Here is a 21,190-nt window from a genome sequence, read left to right as displayed (position 1 = left end):
TATATATATATATATATATATCTCACATCACATCACATCACATCTTTTACGTTTTCCAGTCACGTCCTGCCTTTTGTTACCATAATATGGCCGGACTATCTTTTATTTACACTGTCCTGTAACTTTGGACCACAGTGTGAATAAAGACAGAGGATTTGTGTGCAGTATCTCCACTGGTGTTTTTTCCACTGACCATACTAGAGCTTTACTGCGTTCCTCTATGTGTTTCTTTTGTCCTCATTGGCTATTTCTAAATTTCAATTGTCTACACATCCGTTGCTGTAGCATTTTGTTTTGGGGAGGCTGCATTCCTGGAAATTTGGTTACTCCTGTTGGATCTTTGTGCTTATTTACAGAATTTTGTGTACACAGAGTTCTTTAGGTTAAATCAAGCATTACACGATTCCTTTCAGGTCGAAATAAGTTATATGTGATGAAAGAAATTGTTCAAGACAACCGTGACCATATAAATGTTATTAGAAAGAAATTAGTTAAGCAGAAGCTACTGTTGTTAGTAAAAGTTAGGCTACATGTTATATAACTTGTCAATAAACCTCAAATCTTCGTATGTGAGCTTTATGTGCACGCTCATTTTCATCCATTTCATCTTTGCGAGAGAACGCTTTGTTCACATATCCAGATATACCCTGCTAAATATTACATTGTATGTGTTCATTTCAAACCAATGGGATCAACAAATTTATGCAACAGTATTTTTATGATGAAATCTGCTAAAAATTATTAATTATAGTATTCTCTACTCCTATTTTTCAATTAAAATAAAAATACCACTCTTAACAGAAGCCGAATGACATTAAGAAGATATTAACAACATTACAGATTACAGCATCTAGTAAATCTAATTTAGACATACTTCTAAAAACCTGTTTTCACTTTTATAGCTACTAAGTACCTTTTGTTCACAAAAATTTTGACAAAGTTTTTGAACAATTCTTTAAGAGTGATTTTATAATGATTGTCAAGTAAAACAATCACAGCTTAAAACAAGAGCACCGCCTTGTGGGTGCAGACGCTCATCTGGTTTTTCTGTCTCTGTATATTGTCCTACCATGATACCAAGTCCAAAAAGGGCCATAATTCTTGCAAAAAGCAATGTAGAGTTATGGTACTTGTTGCACAGTCAGCTTTTAATGGCGAATAACTGCTCCAAGTTTTAAGCAATAACTTTGACCGTTAAGGAGAAAAGTTGAACTTAACCAAGAAATCTGATATTTTCTAAGTCCAAAAGGCGCCATAATTCTTGCAAAAAGCAGGATGGAGTTATGTTTCTTGCTGTAGAGAGTCAGATTTTGATGGTGAACAAGAGCTGCAAGTTTTAAAGCAATAGCTTTGATAGTTTAGGAGAAAAGCTGACTTAAACACAAAACTTAACCAAGAAATTCGTTTTTCTTAGTCCAAAAGGGGTCATAATTCTTGCAAAAAGCAGGATGGAGTTACGTTTCTTGCTGTACAGAGTCAGCTATTGATGGTGAACAAGTGTTGCAAGTTTTAAAGCAATAGCTTTGATAGTTTAGGAGAAAAAGTGATCTAAACATAAAACTTAACCAGGCAACGCCAACGCCGATCAAGTGATGACAATAACTCATTTTTTTTCAAAAAATCAGAACAGCTAATGAAGTAGATCATTTGTATGACTACCCACTTTCTTTATCTTTGATTAATGGGAGTTATGTAATAAAATGTTTATTTTGTTTAAAGGTAGTGGACCAGTAATGACACACGGCAATTTTTGTATAAATTAAGAAATAAAGTCTCCCCATACTTGGATTCGTTGTTGTTATATTTTCTGGTCCTTTAGTAATAGAGTAATCAACTTTAGCTCGTTAATGTAGCTGAACACGCACAAAACTCTTCATAAAGACCGGAGAATGCCGATATTGCCAACGGAGAATACGTAACTTGCTGAACGTCATTTCAAATCCACTACCTCAAAGTGAGCATCAGTCTCTTAATATGGCTAAGTCAATAGAACGTAAGTTTGACAGTACAATGATACCTTCAGTTGTGCTGTGGAACTCAATAAAGCATCTTTTTTCCTTTGGGATTTAGGGGACAATCTTGATGCAAGGGCAACAGATTTAGCAGTACCCTTGAACGTTTTCTTTTCATTCTTTTTCTCCATCTTCTTGAGCTCTTCTTCCATTTTTTTCGCCTCTTTAGGATTATAATCTGGATCTATAAATAACATGAAAATTATAAACAATTATAGCAATACATTATTACCATGTTTATAAAAAACAAGAGCTCGTAGAAAATAAAATGCCCCCCCTTGATGCATTCAGTAACTGCACAAGGAACAGAAATTATTTGGTCACTGTACACTGGACATTGATGTACTGACCTCAAATCATTTATTATAGGTCATTTACCTGTCATAAGTGACTTCTGTATCAAATGTGATCTTAAACCAAAGCATTCTCTAGTTATTTGGCAAAAAAAGTTCTATTGTTCTGCATCAATGTGACCTTGACCTTTGACCTACTGACCACAAAATCAATAGGGGTCATCTGTTGGTCATGATCAATCTCCCTATTAAGTTTCGTGATCCTAGGCCCAAGCATTCTCAAGTTATCGTCCGGAAATGGTTTAACTGTTCCGGGTCATTGTGACCTTGACCACTGACCTACTGAGCTCCAAATCAATAAGAGACTCCTGGTCATGATCAACCTCCCTATTAAGTTTCGTGATCCTAGACCCAAGGGTTCTCGAGTTATCACCCAGAAACCGTTTAACTGTTCCGGGTCACTGTGACCTTGACCTTTGAATTCATGATCCTAGGCCCAAGCGTTCTTGAGTTATCATCTGGAAACCGATTGGTCTACATACTGACTGACATCTGCAAAACAATATACCCCTCCTTCTTCGAAGGTTGGGGGCTTGAGGGGGCGGGGGGTACATAAAAATAATCAATTTACTGTTATAAGATTAAACCAAAAGTGAGGCAAAAATCGTAAACTAGATGCCCACGGGCAACATGTCGAGCCCGCCAGTTGTCAAAAGGACTGGGAGTTGCACACGACACTCTGTCTCATTGAGGCAAACATTTATGCCAAATAAAAAAAAGATTGCAAAAAGTTGCAATATAAGTTATTTGTAGTAACAACAAAGGGAAGTAAATTTAAAAAAAAAAACAATAAATAAAAAAAAATTCCAAGTCCACACAAAAATCCTTACCAGTAGAGATAGGTCAAAATACACCTCAAAATTGGATGTAACATGCATGTTGTACTACAGAAAAGTGGTCTTGATTTTTCCCTATGACCAGTAATAAAAAAGTTACAATGTAAGCTATTTATAGTAACAACAAAGGGAAGTAATTCTAGATTTTTGCGCATGACACTCCGTCTCATGATGGTGAACAACTGTGCCAAGTTACATCAAATCCCTCTATGCATGAAAAAGAAATGCTCCGGACAATGTCATTCTTGTATATGACCTTTGACCTCTAAGTGACCTTGACCTTAGACTTAAGGACCTTGTTCTTGCGCATGACACTCCATCTCATGGTGGTGAACATTTGTGCCAAGTTACATCAAAATCCCTCCATGCATGAAGAAGAAATGCTCCGGACAAAGTTGTCATTCTTGTATCCTTTGACCTCTAAGTGTGACCTTGACCTTAGACCTAGGGACCTGATTCTTGCGCATGACACTCCATCTCTTGATGGTGAACAATTGTGCCAAGTTACATCAAAATCCCTCCATGCATGAAGAAGAAATGCTCCGTACAAAGTCATTATTGAATTTGACCTTTGACCTCTAAGTGTGACCTTGACCTTTGAGATAGGAACCTGGGGTTTGCGCATGACACTCCGTCTCACTGAGGTTTACATTCAAGCCAAATATAAACAAGATTGCTCCGGTCACTGAGTACATGCTGTAAACTAGGAAATCTTTGGGTGACAGAAAAAAATTCTTGATTTTACATCAAATGGTCAGTTACACGTAGTAATGAACTTGTGAGTAGATGACTGTAAAAATGACTGCAAATTTCCAGTGATTTTCATGAAATTTCAGTTACCCAAAATTTTGAAAATGAAAAGGTTATTTTTTAATTCTCATAAAGGTATCACTCCAGGCATTATTCAAGTTAAGAGTCAGCACAGGGTAGAACTGCTGACCTTCCTTTGTATTATTATATATATATATTTTTTTGTCACTTCAGCTTTGTCAGTACTTATAACTGTGATTCACCTTCTGGTGACGGAGGTTTAGGATCCCCATTAGTTATGGCACCGTATGGAGTCGTAGACTGATTCTTCTCCTCAGGGCAGGTCGGCAGGGATGTAATCTGGTTGTCGAGGTCAAGAGGGTCACCGCCATAGTTCTCTCCCCTTTTCTTGTCATGTTCCTAAGAAAAAAGGTACACGGCTATAAATGTATGTTAACAGAAAAGATATAAATTGTTACCCGACTTTCAAGTATCTCAGAACTTTCCCAATTAATTACTTGTTGGGTTTTATTATTCATGGAAATCTGTTTCATCCAGAAGCAAACTGTACTTTAATACTGGAGAAATAAATGAATAAATTGCTGTTTTTTTTAAAAATCAACCACCGTTTTCAACTACGTACATATCTTAAAATATTTCTGTCATCCATGTTTTGAAGAAAAAACCTGTGAAATATTGAAAGATTTGAAGGCTAAGGCTAGTGAGTAAATTAAAAAGAAAATATCTAGGTTTATGCTTTATTAATGGTCCTTGGCATTCTTACATTGTATAAGCAAAATATTCCAGACCGAATAAGGCTGATGTTTCATTAAACCTATTATATAAGTTAAAAGTCATTTTCAACTTCTTATTCATCTGCCAGATATCCTATACAGTGATTCTTTGAATCTAAAGCAATCCTACACAAAATCATTCTTCATTAAAGCTAGTAATATATTTCCTTAAAGCCAGTCATATTTTTTAATAAACCTAGAGTCATGTATTCAATTAAGTCATATTTTTCATTAAAGCTAGTCATGTGTTTCATTCGAGCTAATGTACTTGTACCATCCTGATAAATGCTACCCTCTTACTTTTTTGTATAAGCTTCTTTAAACTACAGTCCTGCTTTTATTAACAAGATAGATATCCTACAGTCCTATGTTTTATAAACAAGATAAATATCTTATTGTCCAATGTTTTATTAACCTCACAAATTAGTACTTCAGTCCAGTGTTTTATCAATCTCATTAATACCACAGTCCAGTGTTTTATCAACCTCATTAATACCACAGTCCAGTGTTCTATCAACCTCATTAATACCACAGTCCAGTGTTATATCAATCTCATTAATACCACAGTCCAGTGTTTTATCAACCTCATTAATACCACAGTCCAGTGTTTTATCAACCTCATTAATACCACAGTCCAGTGTTATATCAATCTCATTAATACCACTGTCCAGTGTTTTATCAATCTCATTAATACCACAGTCCAGTGTTTTATCAACCTCATTAACACCAGTCCAGTGTTTTATCAACCTCATTAATACCACAGTCCAGTGTTATATCAACCTCATTAATACCACAGTCCAGTGTTTTATCAACCTCATTAATACCACAGTCCAGTGTTTTATCAACCTCATCATTAATACCACAGTCCAGTGTTTTATCAACCTCATTAATACCACAGTCCAGTGTTTTATCAACCTCATTAATACCACAGTTCAGTGTTTTATCAATCTCATTAATACCACAGTCCAGTGTTTTATCTAATTCATTATTATCACAATCCAGTGTCTTATCAACCACATTCCCAAATAATTCTATGAAAGCTGCTTTTCTGTATTCATACCAAAGTGATGCAAGTTACAGTCCTGTTGTTTTTCTATGTCTATTAAGGTTTAACAGTATATCACAAAACAATAGAAATTATTAATAAACGAACAACATCTTGACAAACAACTTCTCTGTCCGATACATGTTTAACTGTTCTGTCCCACAGAACTGGATACTTAAAATATTCTAAAGAATGCCATTTGTAAAGAAATAAATGTAAACAATTGTCAAAAACGATGTTTAAAGCTACAGTCACACATACGGATATGTCCGTGCATTGAGGTACGGTGCGGATGGGATTGATCTGTGGGGGTACGGAGCAGTACGTCTTAGTATGAGAAAAATGGTGAGAAACGGGGACCAAAAAGAAACAGGATGCGGGTAAGTATGGATAGGTACGTTGAGCTACGTTTTACTGCGCCTGGCAACTTGCCCAGCATGTGGACGAGTCTGCAGTGAACTACGTTGAACTACACTTAAGTACAGGCAGCCTCAGATAAATACGTTCAGCTACGGATCAATTTGCATGACTAGGTTCGCATTAAGGTTTAGTAATGGGTCGACAAGTTTCATATAAATAGGCCATGTGTAGCCAGCATTTTCATTACGATTATCTTTAACATCATGTCAAACTAGGGCAAGGTATGTTTCAGTACGGATAACTATGTTTAGTACGTTTAACTACGGTTGAATAAGTTTCAACCAAGTTGGACTAAAGTCACGCTCAAATGTCTACGGATCTCTTAACTTTTGTGCATGTTCAAAAGTTGGAAAAACTTGCAAGTTTGGGATAAGTCTTGAATACATTTTGACCAAGTGTCGGTACGGATTGATACGGATTACTACTTTGAGGTATGGCTTAGGTACGGATCAATATGGATTACTACGTTTCTATCCGTAGCTAGATGTAGTTATCCGCGCCGTATGTGTGACTGGGGTATTACCTAGTTAGGTTAAGTTTAAACACTGGTACATTGTTGCAATTGCATCAAAATGAAGACATGTAACAGCTTTTTAAAAATAGTTTTTAAAGGTGCTTAACTGTCCAGAAGTGCGACCCCTTCATGCAGTCCCTTTCCGTAATTCAGTATATATATATATGAGTAAATTGACAATGGTTTTGTAGACTGATATACATGTTTTATGTGCTATTTAATTTTCATGTAAAACAATGCTTTCTTTCTATGATTTGGTGATGTTCAAACTTTTTTCTCCCAAACATGGATCTAACTGTTAAAACTTTATTTCAAATCTGTAACAGCTACAAACCTGTCATCTAGAGTATATAATGACTGACATTTTAGGGTGTTGGACATGTTACAATATAACAATGAAATAAAAAATCATACTGTAGTGAGTATAAACATTCATTCTATGAAATGTGTAATATTGTTCTAAGTTTCAAGTAACAGAGTTCTCAAAAATACTGACTATATGTTGGGTTCATATAAAAGTTGCATGCACCATGCAAAATGTCACAACACAACATTTTCACAAAAATGATGACTGATAACAATGTAGTACTCCTCAAACTAATGCAAGAATTGGATTTGAAATGTATTGCATTAGAACTTTTAGCAATTACTTTTGATTTTGCCTGTGTATATTAATGACCTGTTTTTAATGACTTTAAATACCTCACTGTTTTCTTTGGGATCCTTACATTACTTTGAGAAGTTTACTGTACAGTATCAAGATAAATGAGCCATGCCATGAGAAAACCAACATAGTGGCTTTGCGACCACCATGGATCCAGACCAGCCTGCGCATCCGCGCAGTCTGGTCAGGATCCATGCTGTTCGCTAACAGTTTCTCTAATTGCAATAGGCTTTGAAAGCGACCAGAATGGAATGCAAACCCACTATGTTGGTTTTCTCATGGCATGGCTCATTAATGATTTATGAATCTTTTTCCCTGCTGAACTGCCTTTCTATAATGTATCCTTTTCCCCTATTCCTTGTAAATACAATAAATTAACATTATAAACACGACCAAACAACATTTTAATACTTTTAATATTGAATCCAATCCCGACAAGACTTTATAACAGGAAGGTCATGATGACCCTGGATCGCTCACCTGAGTAATATGAGCTAGATATTTCAAATGTCAAACTGATGATAAAATATTAAGAAAGTCAGTAGGTCACATTCATGGTCAATGAAATTCAGTTTTACGCTTGGTGTGCAAAACTATGTATGTCATCAAAATTTCAAGGCTGTATCTTAAAAAACAAGAAAGTAGGTCAGTAGGTCAAGGTCACAGTCAAGTGACATCATATTACTTGGGGTCATCAGGTAATTATAATTATAATCTTGGAAACAGGATCAGATGATTTTTTAAGTATTTTTTCCTACATAACTCACATAATAACTAAGTGACCCCAGGGCGGGGCCTCTTTTAACCCCAGGGGCATAATTTGAATAATTTTGGTAGAGGACTACTAGACAATGCATCATACCAAATATCAAAAGCCTAGGTCGTATGGTTTCAGACAAGAAGATTTTTAAAGTTTTTTCCTATACAAGTCTATATAAAGCTTGGGACCCCCAGGTCAGGGCCTCTTTTCACCCCAGGGGTACAATTTGAACAATTTTGGTTGAGGACCATAAGACAATGCTAAAAACCACTATCAAAGGTCTAAGTGTTGTGGTTTCAGATAAGAAGATTTTTAAACTTTTTTTCCTATATAAGTCTATGTAAAACTTGGGACCCCTGGGGTGGGGCCATATTTGACCCTAGGGGGATAATTTGAACAATCATTGTAGAGGACCACTAGATGATGCTACATATTAAATATCGAAGCCCTAGGCTGTGTGGTTTTGTACAAGAAGATTTTCAAAGTTTTCCCTATATAAGTCTATATAAACCATGTGACCCCCCAGGGCGGGGCCATATTTGACCCTAGGGGGGTAATTTGAATAATTTTGGTAGAGGACCACTAGATGATGCTACACACCAGATATCAAAGCCCTAGGCCCTGTGGTTTTGGACAAGAAGATTTTTACAGTTTTTCCTGTCCGTTGTCATGGCAACCAGAGTTCTGCATGGAATTAAATTCTTTGAACAATTTTGAAAGGAGGCCATCCAAGGATCATTCCTGTAAAGTTTGGTGTAATTCTGCCCAGTGGTTTTCAAGAAGAAGATTTTTTTAGAAAATGTTGACAGACACACGACGGATGACTGATGACGGACATTGAGCGGTCACAAAAGCTAACCATGACTCAGGTGAGCTAAAAACATTATGAAAAGCAAATCCAGACTTTGTGGACAACCCTAGTACATTATACATAAAACCTTTATGGACAACTATAGTTCATTAAATATAAAACCTTTGTGGACAACCCTTTACATTAAACATTAAAACCATTGTGGTCAACCATAGTACATTAAATACAAAATCTTTGTGAACAACCAAAGTACATTAAATATAATAAACTTGGTGGACAACTAGTATAGTACATTAAACATAAAACCTTTGTGAACAACCATAGTACATCAAATACAAAATCTTTGTGGACAACCCTGCACATTAAATATGAAACTTTTGAAGATGACCATAGAACAATAAATACAACATCTTTGTTGACAACCATAGTACATTACATATAAAACATTTGTAGACAACCTAAGTATATTAGATACAAAACCTTTGTGGACAACTATAGTACATTAAATACATGAGGGCCATGATGACCCTATATCGCTCACCTGAGTTTAATTGCTTGCCTGAACAAATTTCTTTGCTAAAGCTTCAAAAACAAAACAAACAAGCAAATTCGATGAATTGGTATCCCCCGCCGAAATGGTTTGTGGTGAGGAATGGCAAAAAAATATATCTGGCAAAATGTTAAGGATGTTACTAAGAAGCAAATAATTTCATTAGTCAGAATCAATTTAAGGACGCTTGCTACAGTTTCGTAATTTTTTTTCTCAATAATAGATTTTGATGAAATGTTTTGTATTAAAAGATCATGTTATAATCAATTCAAGGACGCTCGCTACAGTTTCGTAATTTTTTTCTCAATAATAGATTTTGATGAAATGTTTTGTATTAAAAGATCATGTTATGATGTATTGAAAAATGAAATAAAAATACTAGGTCACGGGCTTTGTTTCAATTTAATTTTCCCCTAGATATGGTGCTATTTTTGCATTTTTCAAAATTTCTATAATCCTAAAATATATTTCAGTAAAGTACAATAAGCAGTATAAATTTGACATCTAAGCATTTTTATAACGGAAAACAATATATCTATTTGAAACATGCTCGGAGAAATCAAAAGAAAATGATTTTGTAAAGAAAGGAATACTTGTTCAGCAGACCCAAGGGCTATTTTTGCATATTTTAGTCAATTTTAAGTTGGTACTTCTGCTATTTCATCGAGTTTCACATAAGAGCATACATCTGATCTCCCGCGCAGGAGGGTCAAAATCCCGATTTTTTCACCTTGCCTCCAGTCTCCCGACCAAAACCATAATTCTACCGCTTTTATAAAAAAAAAAAAAATCAGTATTATGACTGGGTTGATAATTACCAAGGAGTGCCAAACATGTTTACACCTTAAATCAACGTGTCACTGACTGTTGTGTATTATACATGTTTGATACACATGTAGCTGGAGGAAACAGTTGTTTTTCACAGGAGAATTTTGATAACATGATTAATTGTTTGTTTTGATAAGGGATTAGACAAACAGGGCCTTTTCCACCTGTCTCACGGGGCCGAATATCGGCCCATTCTCAATGCCAGTTAGGCTCCATTTTTTACCAATTTGAAGCACTCCCAGTCATAAGAAATAATTCCCAGCTGAAATGAATTTTTGATTATTCAAAGAAAAGTTTTGTTCGGTATAAAATCACATAAATAATTGTTGGAAAAACCAACCCATTACTATTTTTAGAACAATGTTATTTCTCCTTAATAATGCAGTTACGCCATTTTCTTCCAATGTTTACCAATTTAATTTGCTACTAAAATCAGACTTACTTCATTGAAAATTGAATGAAAACACACACTCATTTATTTCATAACATCAATCTACATTATTTTGGTAAGGGTTAATACATGCTGATGCATTTCTGCACATGTTTTCTGTTTTTCATGTCAAAGTCATTAGTGATTAGTATTTTTATACGAAAGTGGGTGGGGTAAGGAACTTACATAATTTATGAGTTGTGTTCAGACTAATTTAGAGTCCTCGAGTAGAATAATGTTAATGCATGTTAACCACCATTTCAGACCTAAATTGAGACTTTGTTTCTAAAAATTTAATCTGTTAAGAAAGTTTAAAGTTAGAACAAGAGGGAGCTTCTGTAAGACAGCATGCTCGACTTTTCTCAGTGATTGGCTCTGAATTAAAGCTTTGCCAGTAAAAGGGGCATAATAGTCAATAGCTTTGAATGTAACAGAGATACTGGACATTATATAAAACTTTAACCAAAAATTTAAGTTAAAAGTGGCATAACTCTGTCAAAATTCAAATCAAGAGTTATGAGGATTGTTTCTTCTGGTGTAGACTTATGCGTTATTGTGTGGCCTAAAATGTTGGATTTTCTCTCTAAGTTTTGTGTCCGCGCGCTTAATTTATGTCGATAAAAAACCTCCAGTTTTGAGACCTCAACTCCAGCTGAAAAATGGCAAACCTCCAGTTTTGGGATTCTGAACTTATCACATGTATGCATAATAGAATTTAATCAAACTCTGCACATACCTTTGGTTATGTCTACCTAATCTAAAACAAGAGGGTCATGATGACCCTGGATCGCTCACCAGAGTAATATGTTTCAAATGTCAAACTGATGATTTTTAGAAACTTTTTGGAAAATTTTCCAATGTACAATCAAGTAACCCCTGGGGCGGGGCCAATTTTACCCCGGGGGTCATGATTTGAATAAAGTTTGTAGAAGTCGACTAGGCAATATTACATATCGAATATCTAAGATCTAGGCCTTCTGGTTTATTTTAAGCAAATTTATGAAGATTTCCCAATGTACAATAAAGTAAACCCTGGGGCTGGGTCAATTTGACCCTGAGGGGGTCAATATTTGAACAAATTTTGTAGAGGTCCACTAGGCAATGCTACATGTCGAATATCTAAGCTCTAGGCCTTCTGGTTTATTTTGAGAAAATATTGAAGATTTTTCTATGTACAATCAAGTAACCCCGTGGGGCGGGGCCAATTTGACCCCGGGGGTCATGATTTGAACAAATTTTGTAGAGGTCTACTAGGCAATGCTACATGTCAAATATCTAAGACCTAGGCCTTCTGGTTTATTTTTAGAAAATTTTTGAAGATTTTCCTATGTAAAATCAAGTGACCCCTGGGGCGGGGTCAATTTTGACCCTGGGTTCATGATTTGAATAAATGTTGTAGAGGTCCACTAGGCAATGCTACATGTGAAATATCTAAGCTCTAGGCCTTCTGGTTTATTTTAAGAAAACTTTTGAAGATTTTTATATGTAAAATCATGCGACCCCTAGGCCGGGGTCAATTTTGACCCCGGGGGGTCATGATTTGAACAACTTTAGTAGAGGTCCACTAGGCAATGCTACATGTCAAATATCTAAGCTCTAGGGCTTCTGCTTTTTGAGAAGAAGATTTTTTAAGGTTTTCCTATGTAAAATCAAGTGACCCCTGGGGCGGGGTCAATTTTGACCCCGGGGGTCTGATTTGAACAAATTTTGTAGAAGTCCACTAGGCAATGCTACATGTGAAATATCTAAGACCTAGGCCTTCTGCTTTATTTTTAGAAATTTTTTGAAGATTTTCCTATGTAAAATCAAGTGACCCCTGGGGCGGGGTCAATTTTGACCCCGGGGTCATGATTTGAACAATTTTAGTAGAGGTCCATTAGGCAATGCTACATGTCAAATATCTAAGGTCTAGGGCTTCTGGTTTTCGAGAAGAAGATTTTTCTATGTAAAATCAAGTGACCCCTGGGGCGGGGTCAATTTTGACCCCGGGGTCATGACTTGAACAAACTTGGTAGAGGTCCACTAGGCAATGCTTCACACCAAATATCTAAGCTCTAGGGCTTCTGGTTTTTGAGAAGAAGATTTTTAAAGTTTTTCCTTTCGGTTGCCATGGCAACCAGAGTTCTGCATGGAATTCAATTCTTTGAACAATTTTTAGAGAAGACCATCCAAGGAACATCCCTGTGAAGTTTCATCAAAATTGGCCTGTTGGTTTAGGAGGAGATGTTGTTTAAAGGAAAGTGTGGACGGACGGACGGCGGGACGCCGGACGGTGAGCGATCACAACAGCTCACCCTGAGCACTTTGTGCTCTGGTGAGCTAACAAAAAGAAAATTGATAGGTCACCATATAAGATTTCGCTTAAATCAAATTACAACGAGGTGGGGTGTAGCGGGCATTTATACAATGCAGGTTTGTACGAAATACTCTTTCAGTGTTTGAGCAAATGACTTAGAGATATATCAAATTATCAAATGGCAGATTTCTTAATAAGCGAATTTTAAGGTGTTTCTGAAGCATTTTGATGTCATAGAATGATGAAAGTTTCCGCCTTTCTCCGAACAAAACCTATAGTTTAAGAATACGGATGTACGGTATGGGTATGCTACGGGATTAGCAAAGCAGAGTTGGAGCGCCGGTATAAATTACAGACTCCAGTATATGTCAGATTGAAGCAATTTGAACTAAAAGTACTTTAAATGTATATATTTTGTAACCATGGTGATACTTATCCTAACCTCTAGTCAGTATATTTTACATATTATACATTAAATGCATGCGAACATAAATAATTTGCGAATTTTTGCCGTAAACGACATTAGATAATCACTTCCGGGCATGCTCAGAAGACTGCTCCAACTCTGCAATGAGCTACATCGATTAGAAACACAACCAAATTGGCACAGTGTCGGGGTAAATATCGACCCGTCTGGAAAAAACTGCAGCGGGCGCCTTTAACAGAAAATTAATGCTTTTATTGGGGGGTGGGGGGCAGCGGGGGTGACCGGGTGAGGGTTCAAAACTTCACATGTTGATTATAAATATTCGGGGGGTGGAAAGGATATGGATGCATGATCGGGGTAGTGGGCATGACTGGGTGGAGGAGTGAGGTGGGGGAATGATACAACTTTGCATGTTGATAAATATTCATGGAAGGTTTGAAAAAAAAATTAAAAATGGAATTTTTTTTTGGGGGGGGGGGGGAAGAGAGGGATGTTTATAAAAAGAATGAAAGAAGTTTAATGAAATTCTACCAATTGGTTGGTTTGTTATGTTCAAATCTGTGGATTTTTTAACAATTAAAGGGCAATAACTCTAAGAAAAATTGACCAATTAATAAAAAATAACGGGCATCATCGAAGTATGTTGGTTCATATTTATTTCAAGTTTCATGAAATTCTACCTGGTTGTTACTGAGAAATGACTGCAGACGTGGATTTTTCATTAAATCAAGGGCTATAACTCTAAAGGAAATTGACCAATCCAAAAAAAAATTTGACGGCCATCGTCGCAGTATGTTGGTTCATGTTTATTTCAAGTTTTATGAAATTCTACCCACTAGTTACTGAGAAATGGCTGCGGACGGACAACACCATTTTAATACCCCTCTCCCGATTTCATCGGCGGGGGATAAAAACTAGATGAGAAAGTCATGATAAAGATTCTTCAAGATAAGTACTGAAATCTGTTAAAAGATTATACAAATCTCTGCTGTAGCTTCAAAAACAAGAAAGTACGTCAGTAGGTCAGGGCTAAGAACACTGAAGATGAGTATTGAAATCTTTATTGAAAGTTAATGACGTGGTCCAAATTTCTATACTGTTATGATCAGTGTGCAAAATTGTATATGTCATCCAAATTTCAAGGTTGTATCTTAAAACACAAGAAAGTAGGTCAGTACGTCAGGGTTACAGTCAACTGACCCCTAATTACTTGGGGTCATCAGGTAATTATAATTAAACAATCTAGGAAATATGATCAGATAATTTTTGAAGCTTTTTTTCCTATATAACTTATATACAAGTCACCGCCGTGGCGGGGCCTCTTTTCACCCCAGGGGTATAATTTGAACAATCTTGTTAGAGAACCACTAGGCAATGCTACATACCAAATATCAAAGGCTTAAGCCTTGAACTTTCAGACAAGAAGATTTTTAATTTTTTTCCCTATATAAGTCTATGTAAAACTTGGGGCCCCCGAGGCAGGGCCTCTTTTCAACCCAGGAGCATAATTTGAACAATTATGGTAGAGGACCATAAGGCAATGCAACATACCAAATATCAAAGGCCTAGGCCTTGTGGTTTCAGACAAGAAGATTTTTAAAGTTTTTTCCTATATAAGTCTATGTAAAACTTGGGACCCCCGGGGCGGGGCCTCTTTTAACCCCAGGGGCATTATTTGAACAATCTTTATAGAGGACCATTAGATGATGTCACATGCCAAATACTGAGGCTCTATGCTTTGTGGTTTTGGACAAGAAGATTTTCAAAGTTTTCTCTATATAAGTCTATGTAAACTAGTGACCCCCAGGGCAGGGCCATATTTGACCCTAGGGGGATAATTTGAACAATCTTGGTAGAGGACCACTAGATGATGCTACATGCTAAACATAAAAACCTTATAACCTGTGGTTTTGGACAAGAAGATCTTTTAAGTTTTTAATTTCAGCTGCCATTGCAACCAGAGTTCTAAATGGAATTGAATTCTTTGAATAATTCTTAAAGAAGACCATCCAAGGAACATCCCTGTGAAGTTTCATCAAAACTGGCCTTGTGGTTTAGGAGGAGACGTTGTTTAATGGAAAGTGTGGCCGGACGCCGGACGGACAGATGTTGAGTAATCACAATAGCTCACCCTGAGCCTTTGGCTCAGGTGAGCTAATAAAACCTTTGTGGACAACCCTGTATATTAAATATGAAACTTTTGTGGGCAACCATAGAACAATAAATATAAGATCTTTGTGGATAACCTGAAAAATAAATATTACATCTTTGTGAACAAGCCTCTACAATAAATATATAAGGTGTATTGTGCATAAAACATAAAAAGGTACAATCAGAATGATATGTTTAAGAGTTTTGTGTGCACTATTTCCTTAAGTAAAAGTTTATCTTACACCCACTAAATAAGCAAACCCTGTTTCCTTAACCTATCTGTACAATGTGGCAAGTCTTTTGAAATTATAACGTAACTTTTTAGGCTGCCTGACTGAAAAGTAGGGGTGACTATTGAGGCCAATTTTGACTATTGCAATACTATTGATATTGCTGAAAAACTATTGCGATACTATTCTATTGCAGGTTACTATTGAGATACTATTGCAATAGTTATCGGCCACCATGTTTTATACAGTAAAACTACCAACTGGCATTGTTACACAGTGTAAGACATGGCACTGTTTATAATTGCTGCCAATACACACTGAGATGTTTGTATAATTGAAATGGACAAAAATAAATCTAACATTAAATATTTTAAACATTTTTTCTATTTCTTGCCTTCCTTGTTTTTGAAACAATAAGTAAAACAATAATCCTATGCAAGGTATACTCAAACGAATCGGCCATTTTGTTGCGAATGTCAACATGTTTATTAACCAAAAGCATCGAAAAAGACGAAAATTGATGGATCGGACTAAGGTGTACCAGCACTAAATGAAGGGCCCTACTGAACAGTTTGCTATATCATACAAGTAGCCTACTTTCTCCGTGTCCATAGTACATTTCCCCATTTATGATTAACATGTTATTTAAATATATTTAATCAAAGTTTCTAAGAAACTAAATTTATTAATTATCTCCCAGACTTCCCAGTCCTTTGTGGTAATTTAATTACGTGAGGGTAATTATTGTAATGGAGACGTAAACATTTTCCGAGGCGCAAATGAAAGCTGGCTCTGTTTCTTGGTTTAGTAATTATAAATTATTTCTGTATTTACTAAAATTTCAAAACTATCGATTGTTGAAGGAACTATCGGCGATTGTTATTGGATTGTGACTTTTCTATCGAGACACCCAGTATCGCAATGCATCGATATTTCGATGTATCGTTACACCACTACTGAAAAGGTACCCCCAATGGCACATACATGTCAGCGGAGTATTTAGAAAAGATTAAGTTCCGTGGATGAGTGTTGGGGACAGATTTCACATAAATTCAAAATTTCTACCAATTTATAAAATGTGGACAAAGACAAAAAGACTTCTTACTTCAAGCTGGTTCCCAATGCTTTTAATCATGCATCTAACATGTTTGTAAAGGACAAGATTTAGTCCCACTGCAGTCTGTTTACTTCTAGTGTTTATATTCTTATGAAAAATGCACATTTAAGGATAACATGGTGTAATAGCCATATTTCATATCTTGTAACTGGATGGTAAAATTTAAATGAAATTTGGTCACTTCAAAGACATTCAAAATTAAAAACTTTTCACCGAGAGATTTTTCAAATTTTATCATTTTTGGGGGAGATAATCGGTATTGAAGTTAACACTGATGCCTATGGGAAATATATAATTTCTTTGATTATGAGAATCTGAACTTGAGTTTCGAGAAAATTTTGCGGTAGAAAGCTGCATTATTTGATTCTGATACAGATATCAAAAAGAAATCTAAAATTCCCCATAGGGAAAAGGAGAAAATCATTTTTTTCTAGTTTTCAGGTGGAGATAACTCATGAAAAGCCAAAATTATCATGAGAGGTAATCTAAAGGAAATTTTTGAGAACTTCTGTCACTATATAACTTGTCAATATGCACCTTATTTCCATCGTTTGACATTTTTAAAGCTTTTGGTGAAATTGAGGCCTATTACACCATGTTATCCTTAAATGGATAAAATTCCAGGTATATTTCCTTATATGGTGATATTATATTTACTAATCAGGGTGATGTTTTATTGCTCATGCATTTTTAAAACTCTGCTAGCCGATGATTGAAAATTAGTTGTGTTCATATCTGTTTTTCATGCAAAGTACACATTCGAGATTTCATGCTTTTATTCATAACAAAACTTCAAGTTAATTGTGACTGAAGATACAGGATGCAAAATATATATCCCCCCTCTCCCCCCCAAAAAAGGGAAAAAAAGGAAAAATAAATTAAAAACCCGGAAGCTACACTTTTTAAAGATGAGCGTAGTTTAATTAATGATACATTTTAATTAGAAAAACAAATGCCAGTATTGTAATACATTTAACACTAAAGATGAAGCCCATTTCAGCACTCTATCTAGAAAAGTACTGATTGAAAATTTAAACCTGCAACTATTAACAAAAATATTTTCTCATTGAATTTGAACTGTCTTTCATTTTTCGTAAAAACCATATTATCTGAAACCTGAAAATGTTGCGGTTTTTTATTCAATGTTTTATTTTATCCCAATTTTAACTTGTCTTCTATGTGTTGTTTGCAGCCATTGCTAATAAATTGTATAAAATTATGTTTTTCCAAAGCCAGGTCACTGCCTTGACACAATTTAAATTCTATAATACTGCATTTTTTTTCAAGAATTGGACCTTACTTCAAAATCCATAATATATTATTTTTGGAATCCTACAAAAAGCTTTAAAAAAAACACTGTTTTGTAGTTAGTGTGTAACATTAATGCATTCCCCAAGAGTAAAAAGACAGGAAGATGAAAAAGAGGGAAAAAAAGATTGAAACTGTAGCATAGCAGTAAATTGTCAATCTATCCTAAGTTGCAGAGGTTTACCTGTTCTGGTTTGTCCGCAGGATCCTAAATCAAAATCCCGTATAAAGTCAGTATTAGAGGAAAACAGTTTCCTCCGGGTTAAGAAATATTTGTCTAAGAATCATACTGAAAAAAAAATCCAGTTTTCATCCTCCATTTTGAATTATAATAGAATATTTCAAAGTTCATAATTTCACTTCTATCTAAGTTGGTGAAACATTCCCACTAAGATTATCACTAAGTGAGACATCTATACCTTACCTGGACACTGACAGACTTTGACTTTTCCTTAATGGAAATAAAAATTGTTTGACAAACAGGACTGAAAATCTGTTGGATAGTATCGAATATGATCATAGAACAAGAATGAGACAAAAATATGTAGTTATAGTATTATTCGCAAAATATTGTTTCTTTGATTAACTTTAGTAAAGGCTGAGTGACTAAAACCAAACTACAAAACATGATTGGCCAATAAAGTAATTCATAAACTATGAACATATCTATGTCTCTTTTAAGTGCCTTACTTATAATTTGAAAGTAGAGAGCATTTTTTTAATACTTGAAAAATCTGTAACCTAGCTATTCTTGGCTTTACAAGATGATTCCTTGGATTCCAAATAAACAAATCTAAATTCCTACATATTTTCACTACAGCTATCATATATGTGAACATTTTGGTGCTAAGTGCAACATTGTCAAAGCATGATGTGATAGGATTGACTTAACATAAGCATCTACTGACCATGATGTGATGGGAACTGATCTAGGTCACACAGAGGCTCATGACAATCATGCTAGGACAATATTCAGACAGGTCACAGAACATTTTATTCCTACTGTGCATGCAAGAGAGAATTATGAAATCACGACTTTGTAATTTTTCCTACGCGTATCTTATTTGATACATGGAAAATTATGTTTAACAAAAGCTGTTTTAACAGAAATAATTTCTGCTTTCTCAAGAAACTTCAGCAAAAAATTTCTTTTAAAGAAGACAGTTTACAAATGTCTTACAATTACTTACAATTAAGCAAGATTTGGAGATTTAGTAATCAACTTAAGTAAATGAAAAAATTACATTTCGTGGGCTGAGCGCGAAACTATTGTAACTGTATATGAATAAAGAACAAGATACAATAGTTTTGCGCTCAGCCCTCGATTTATTAATTTCTGATTTAGAGGCAGAAAAAGATTGTATGATATCTATTATATATATTTCACAATTCAAAGCAAAATAAATTTGTCTCTTACTTGTATACAGGTATTTCTAACAAATAAAAACTGTCTATTATTGGTTTTATAAGGGCTTCTACAAATATTACGTTTTTCTGTAACAAAGTTAAGCACACTATCTTCACATCACAAAAAATATCTAAAATATTAAACAAGGTGTATATGAATGGACAGCTTACCATTATAAGCGTTTCCATGGAAACAAAGTATTTACTCCACCAATCCATGGCTTCTTCATCTAGTTCATCATCATCTATAGTTGACCGTCTGCGACGACGCCTTGTATTCTCTTCTGTCTTTTTGTCCTTTTGCTGTGCTCCCTATACATTTTACACAATGTAGATAATTAACGCTTACCATGCTAAATTTCTATAATGAGCTTATCCATCTTTCAATCTGGACAGTACCATTAACTGTTAAAAGGTGTGCTTACAAAAAAGATACTGACTGAATAGCGAACAGTGCAGATCTTGATCAGACTGCATGGATGTGCAGGCTCATCATGATCTACACTGGTCGCAAAGGCAGAATCAATCGTGTCCAGCATGCTAAGGATTAAATCATATTAAGCATTTGAGTTTCAAAAGAATCGAACAAAGTGAGATAAAAGTTTCAGATTGTAACAAAGTGAGATAAAATTTTCAGAAGTATCAAGCTTGATCCTATAAACATATTTGAACAAGTTTGAAGGGAAGGAAAATTTTAATGAAAAACAATTGCATTCCTTAACCATACCATACCAGAATAATTTCTTTCAGAGGGAGAAAACTTGCTAGGGCTCAACTCCAGTATAGTATTTTTGTTGTTATTGTTGGGTTTTAGTATCTCCATTCGAATGGCAACATTCTTGCTCTTAATGAAGAAGGAACATTAGAATGCATTATGTTAAATGCAAAGATGGACACCTGCTAGCACAGCTGGATGTCTTCTTCACATAATTAAGATTAAAACCATATTATAGGCATGGGGCAACTGACTGACACTGACCATAACCATTATGCCACAAGGGCTTCTTTCAGTGTGAGTTAATGGCAGATGACCTTGGTAAAAAAAGTCTGAAATTGAGATAGGATAACTTGATAAAAATTGCTATCTAAGATGAAGATCGAATATGACAGCGATTCATACCCTATCAATTGTAATTTGTGTTTCCTTCTTTATAAGAGGGAAGTTTTCATCAATATTCACTGCCACGTCTGATGCCTTCACTGATACAGGTCCCGTGTGTATAATATGAGGTGCATCGGGTCTCTTCCCTGTAAACAGAATAGTATATCATCCAAATAAGACATCTGAATAAAATAATAGAAAGAAGAGAATATCATCCAGATAAGACATTTATTAACCTAAGCAGCAATAACAGTATAAAATCCAAATTAGACATTCAATTTTAATCTGTGCAAAATAATAGTATTTCATCCAGATAAGACATTCAGATTAAAATTTGAGAAATAATGGTATATCATCCAAATAAGACATATGAATTATAATCTAA

At 35.2% G+C, this 21,190-nt stretch overlaps 1 protein-coding gene across 3 annotated transcripts in view; it reads right to left on the bottom strand.

The window, feature by feature from the left end:
- The window catches only part of LOC123525714 (otoferlin-like), a 124,679-nt gene that overhangs the window by 57,400 nt on the left and 46,089 nt on the right, over window positions 1-21,190 (bottom strand). The window contains exons 18-23 of one of the 3 annotated variants that reach the window (XM_053538726.1): window positions 20,824-20,951; window positions 19,875-20,015; window positions 18,481-18,504; window positions 4,215-4,371; window positions 2,018-2,196; window positions 555-647 (exon numbers count right to left, since the gene is read on the bottom strand). In XM_053538726.1, coding sequence (XP_053394701.1) covers window positions 555-647; window positions 2,018-2,196; window positions 4,215-4,371; window positions 18,481-18,504; window positions 19,875-20,015; window positions 20,824-20,951 — 722 coding nt within the window. Of the gene's footprint in view, window positions 1-554; window positions 651-2,017; window positions 2,197-4,214; window positions 4,372-18,480; window positions 18,505-19,874; window positions 20,016-20,823; window positions 20,952-21,190 lie in introns of all 3 variants that reach the window. The other 2 variants (XM_053538728.1, XM_053538727.1) reach the window with 2 other exon arrangements.

The sequence above is a fragment of the Mercenaria mercenaria genome, chromosome 3 (assembly GCF_021730395.1).
Source record: "Mercenaria mercenaria strain notata chromosome 3, MADL_Memer_1, whole genome shotgun sequence".
Classification (NCBI taxonomy): Eukaryota; Metazoa; Mollusca; class Bivalvia; order Venerida; family Veneridae; genus Mercenaria; species Mercenaria mercenaria.
The sequence above is the reverse complement of the archived record's forward strand: the minus strand, read 5'-3'. Positions and strand labels throughout refer to the sequence as shown.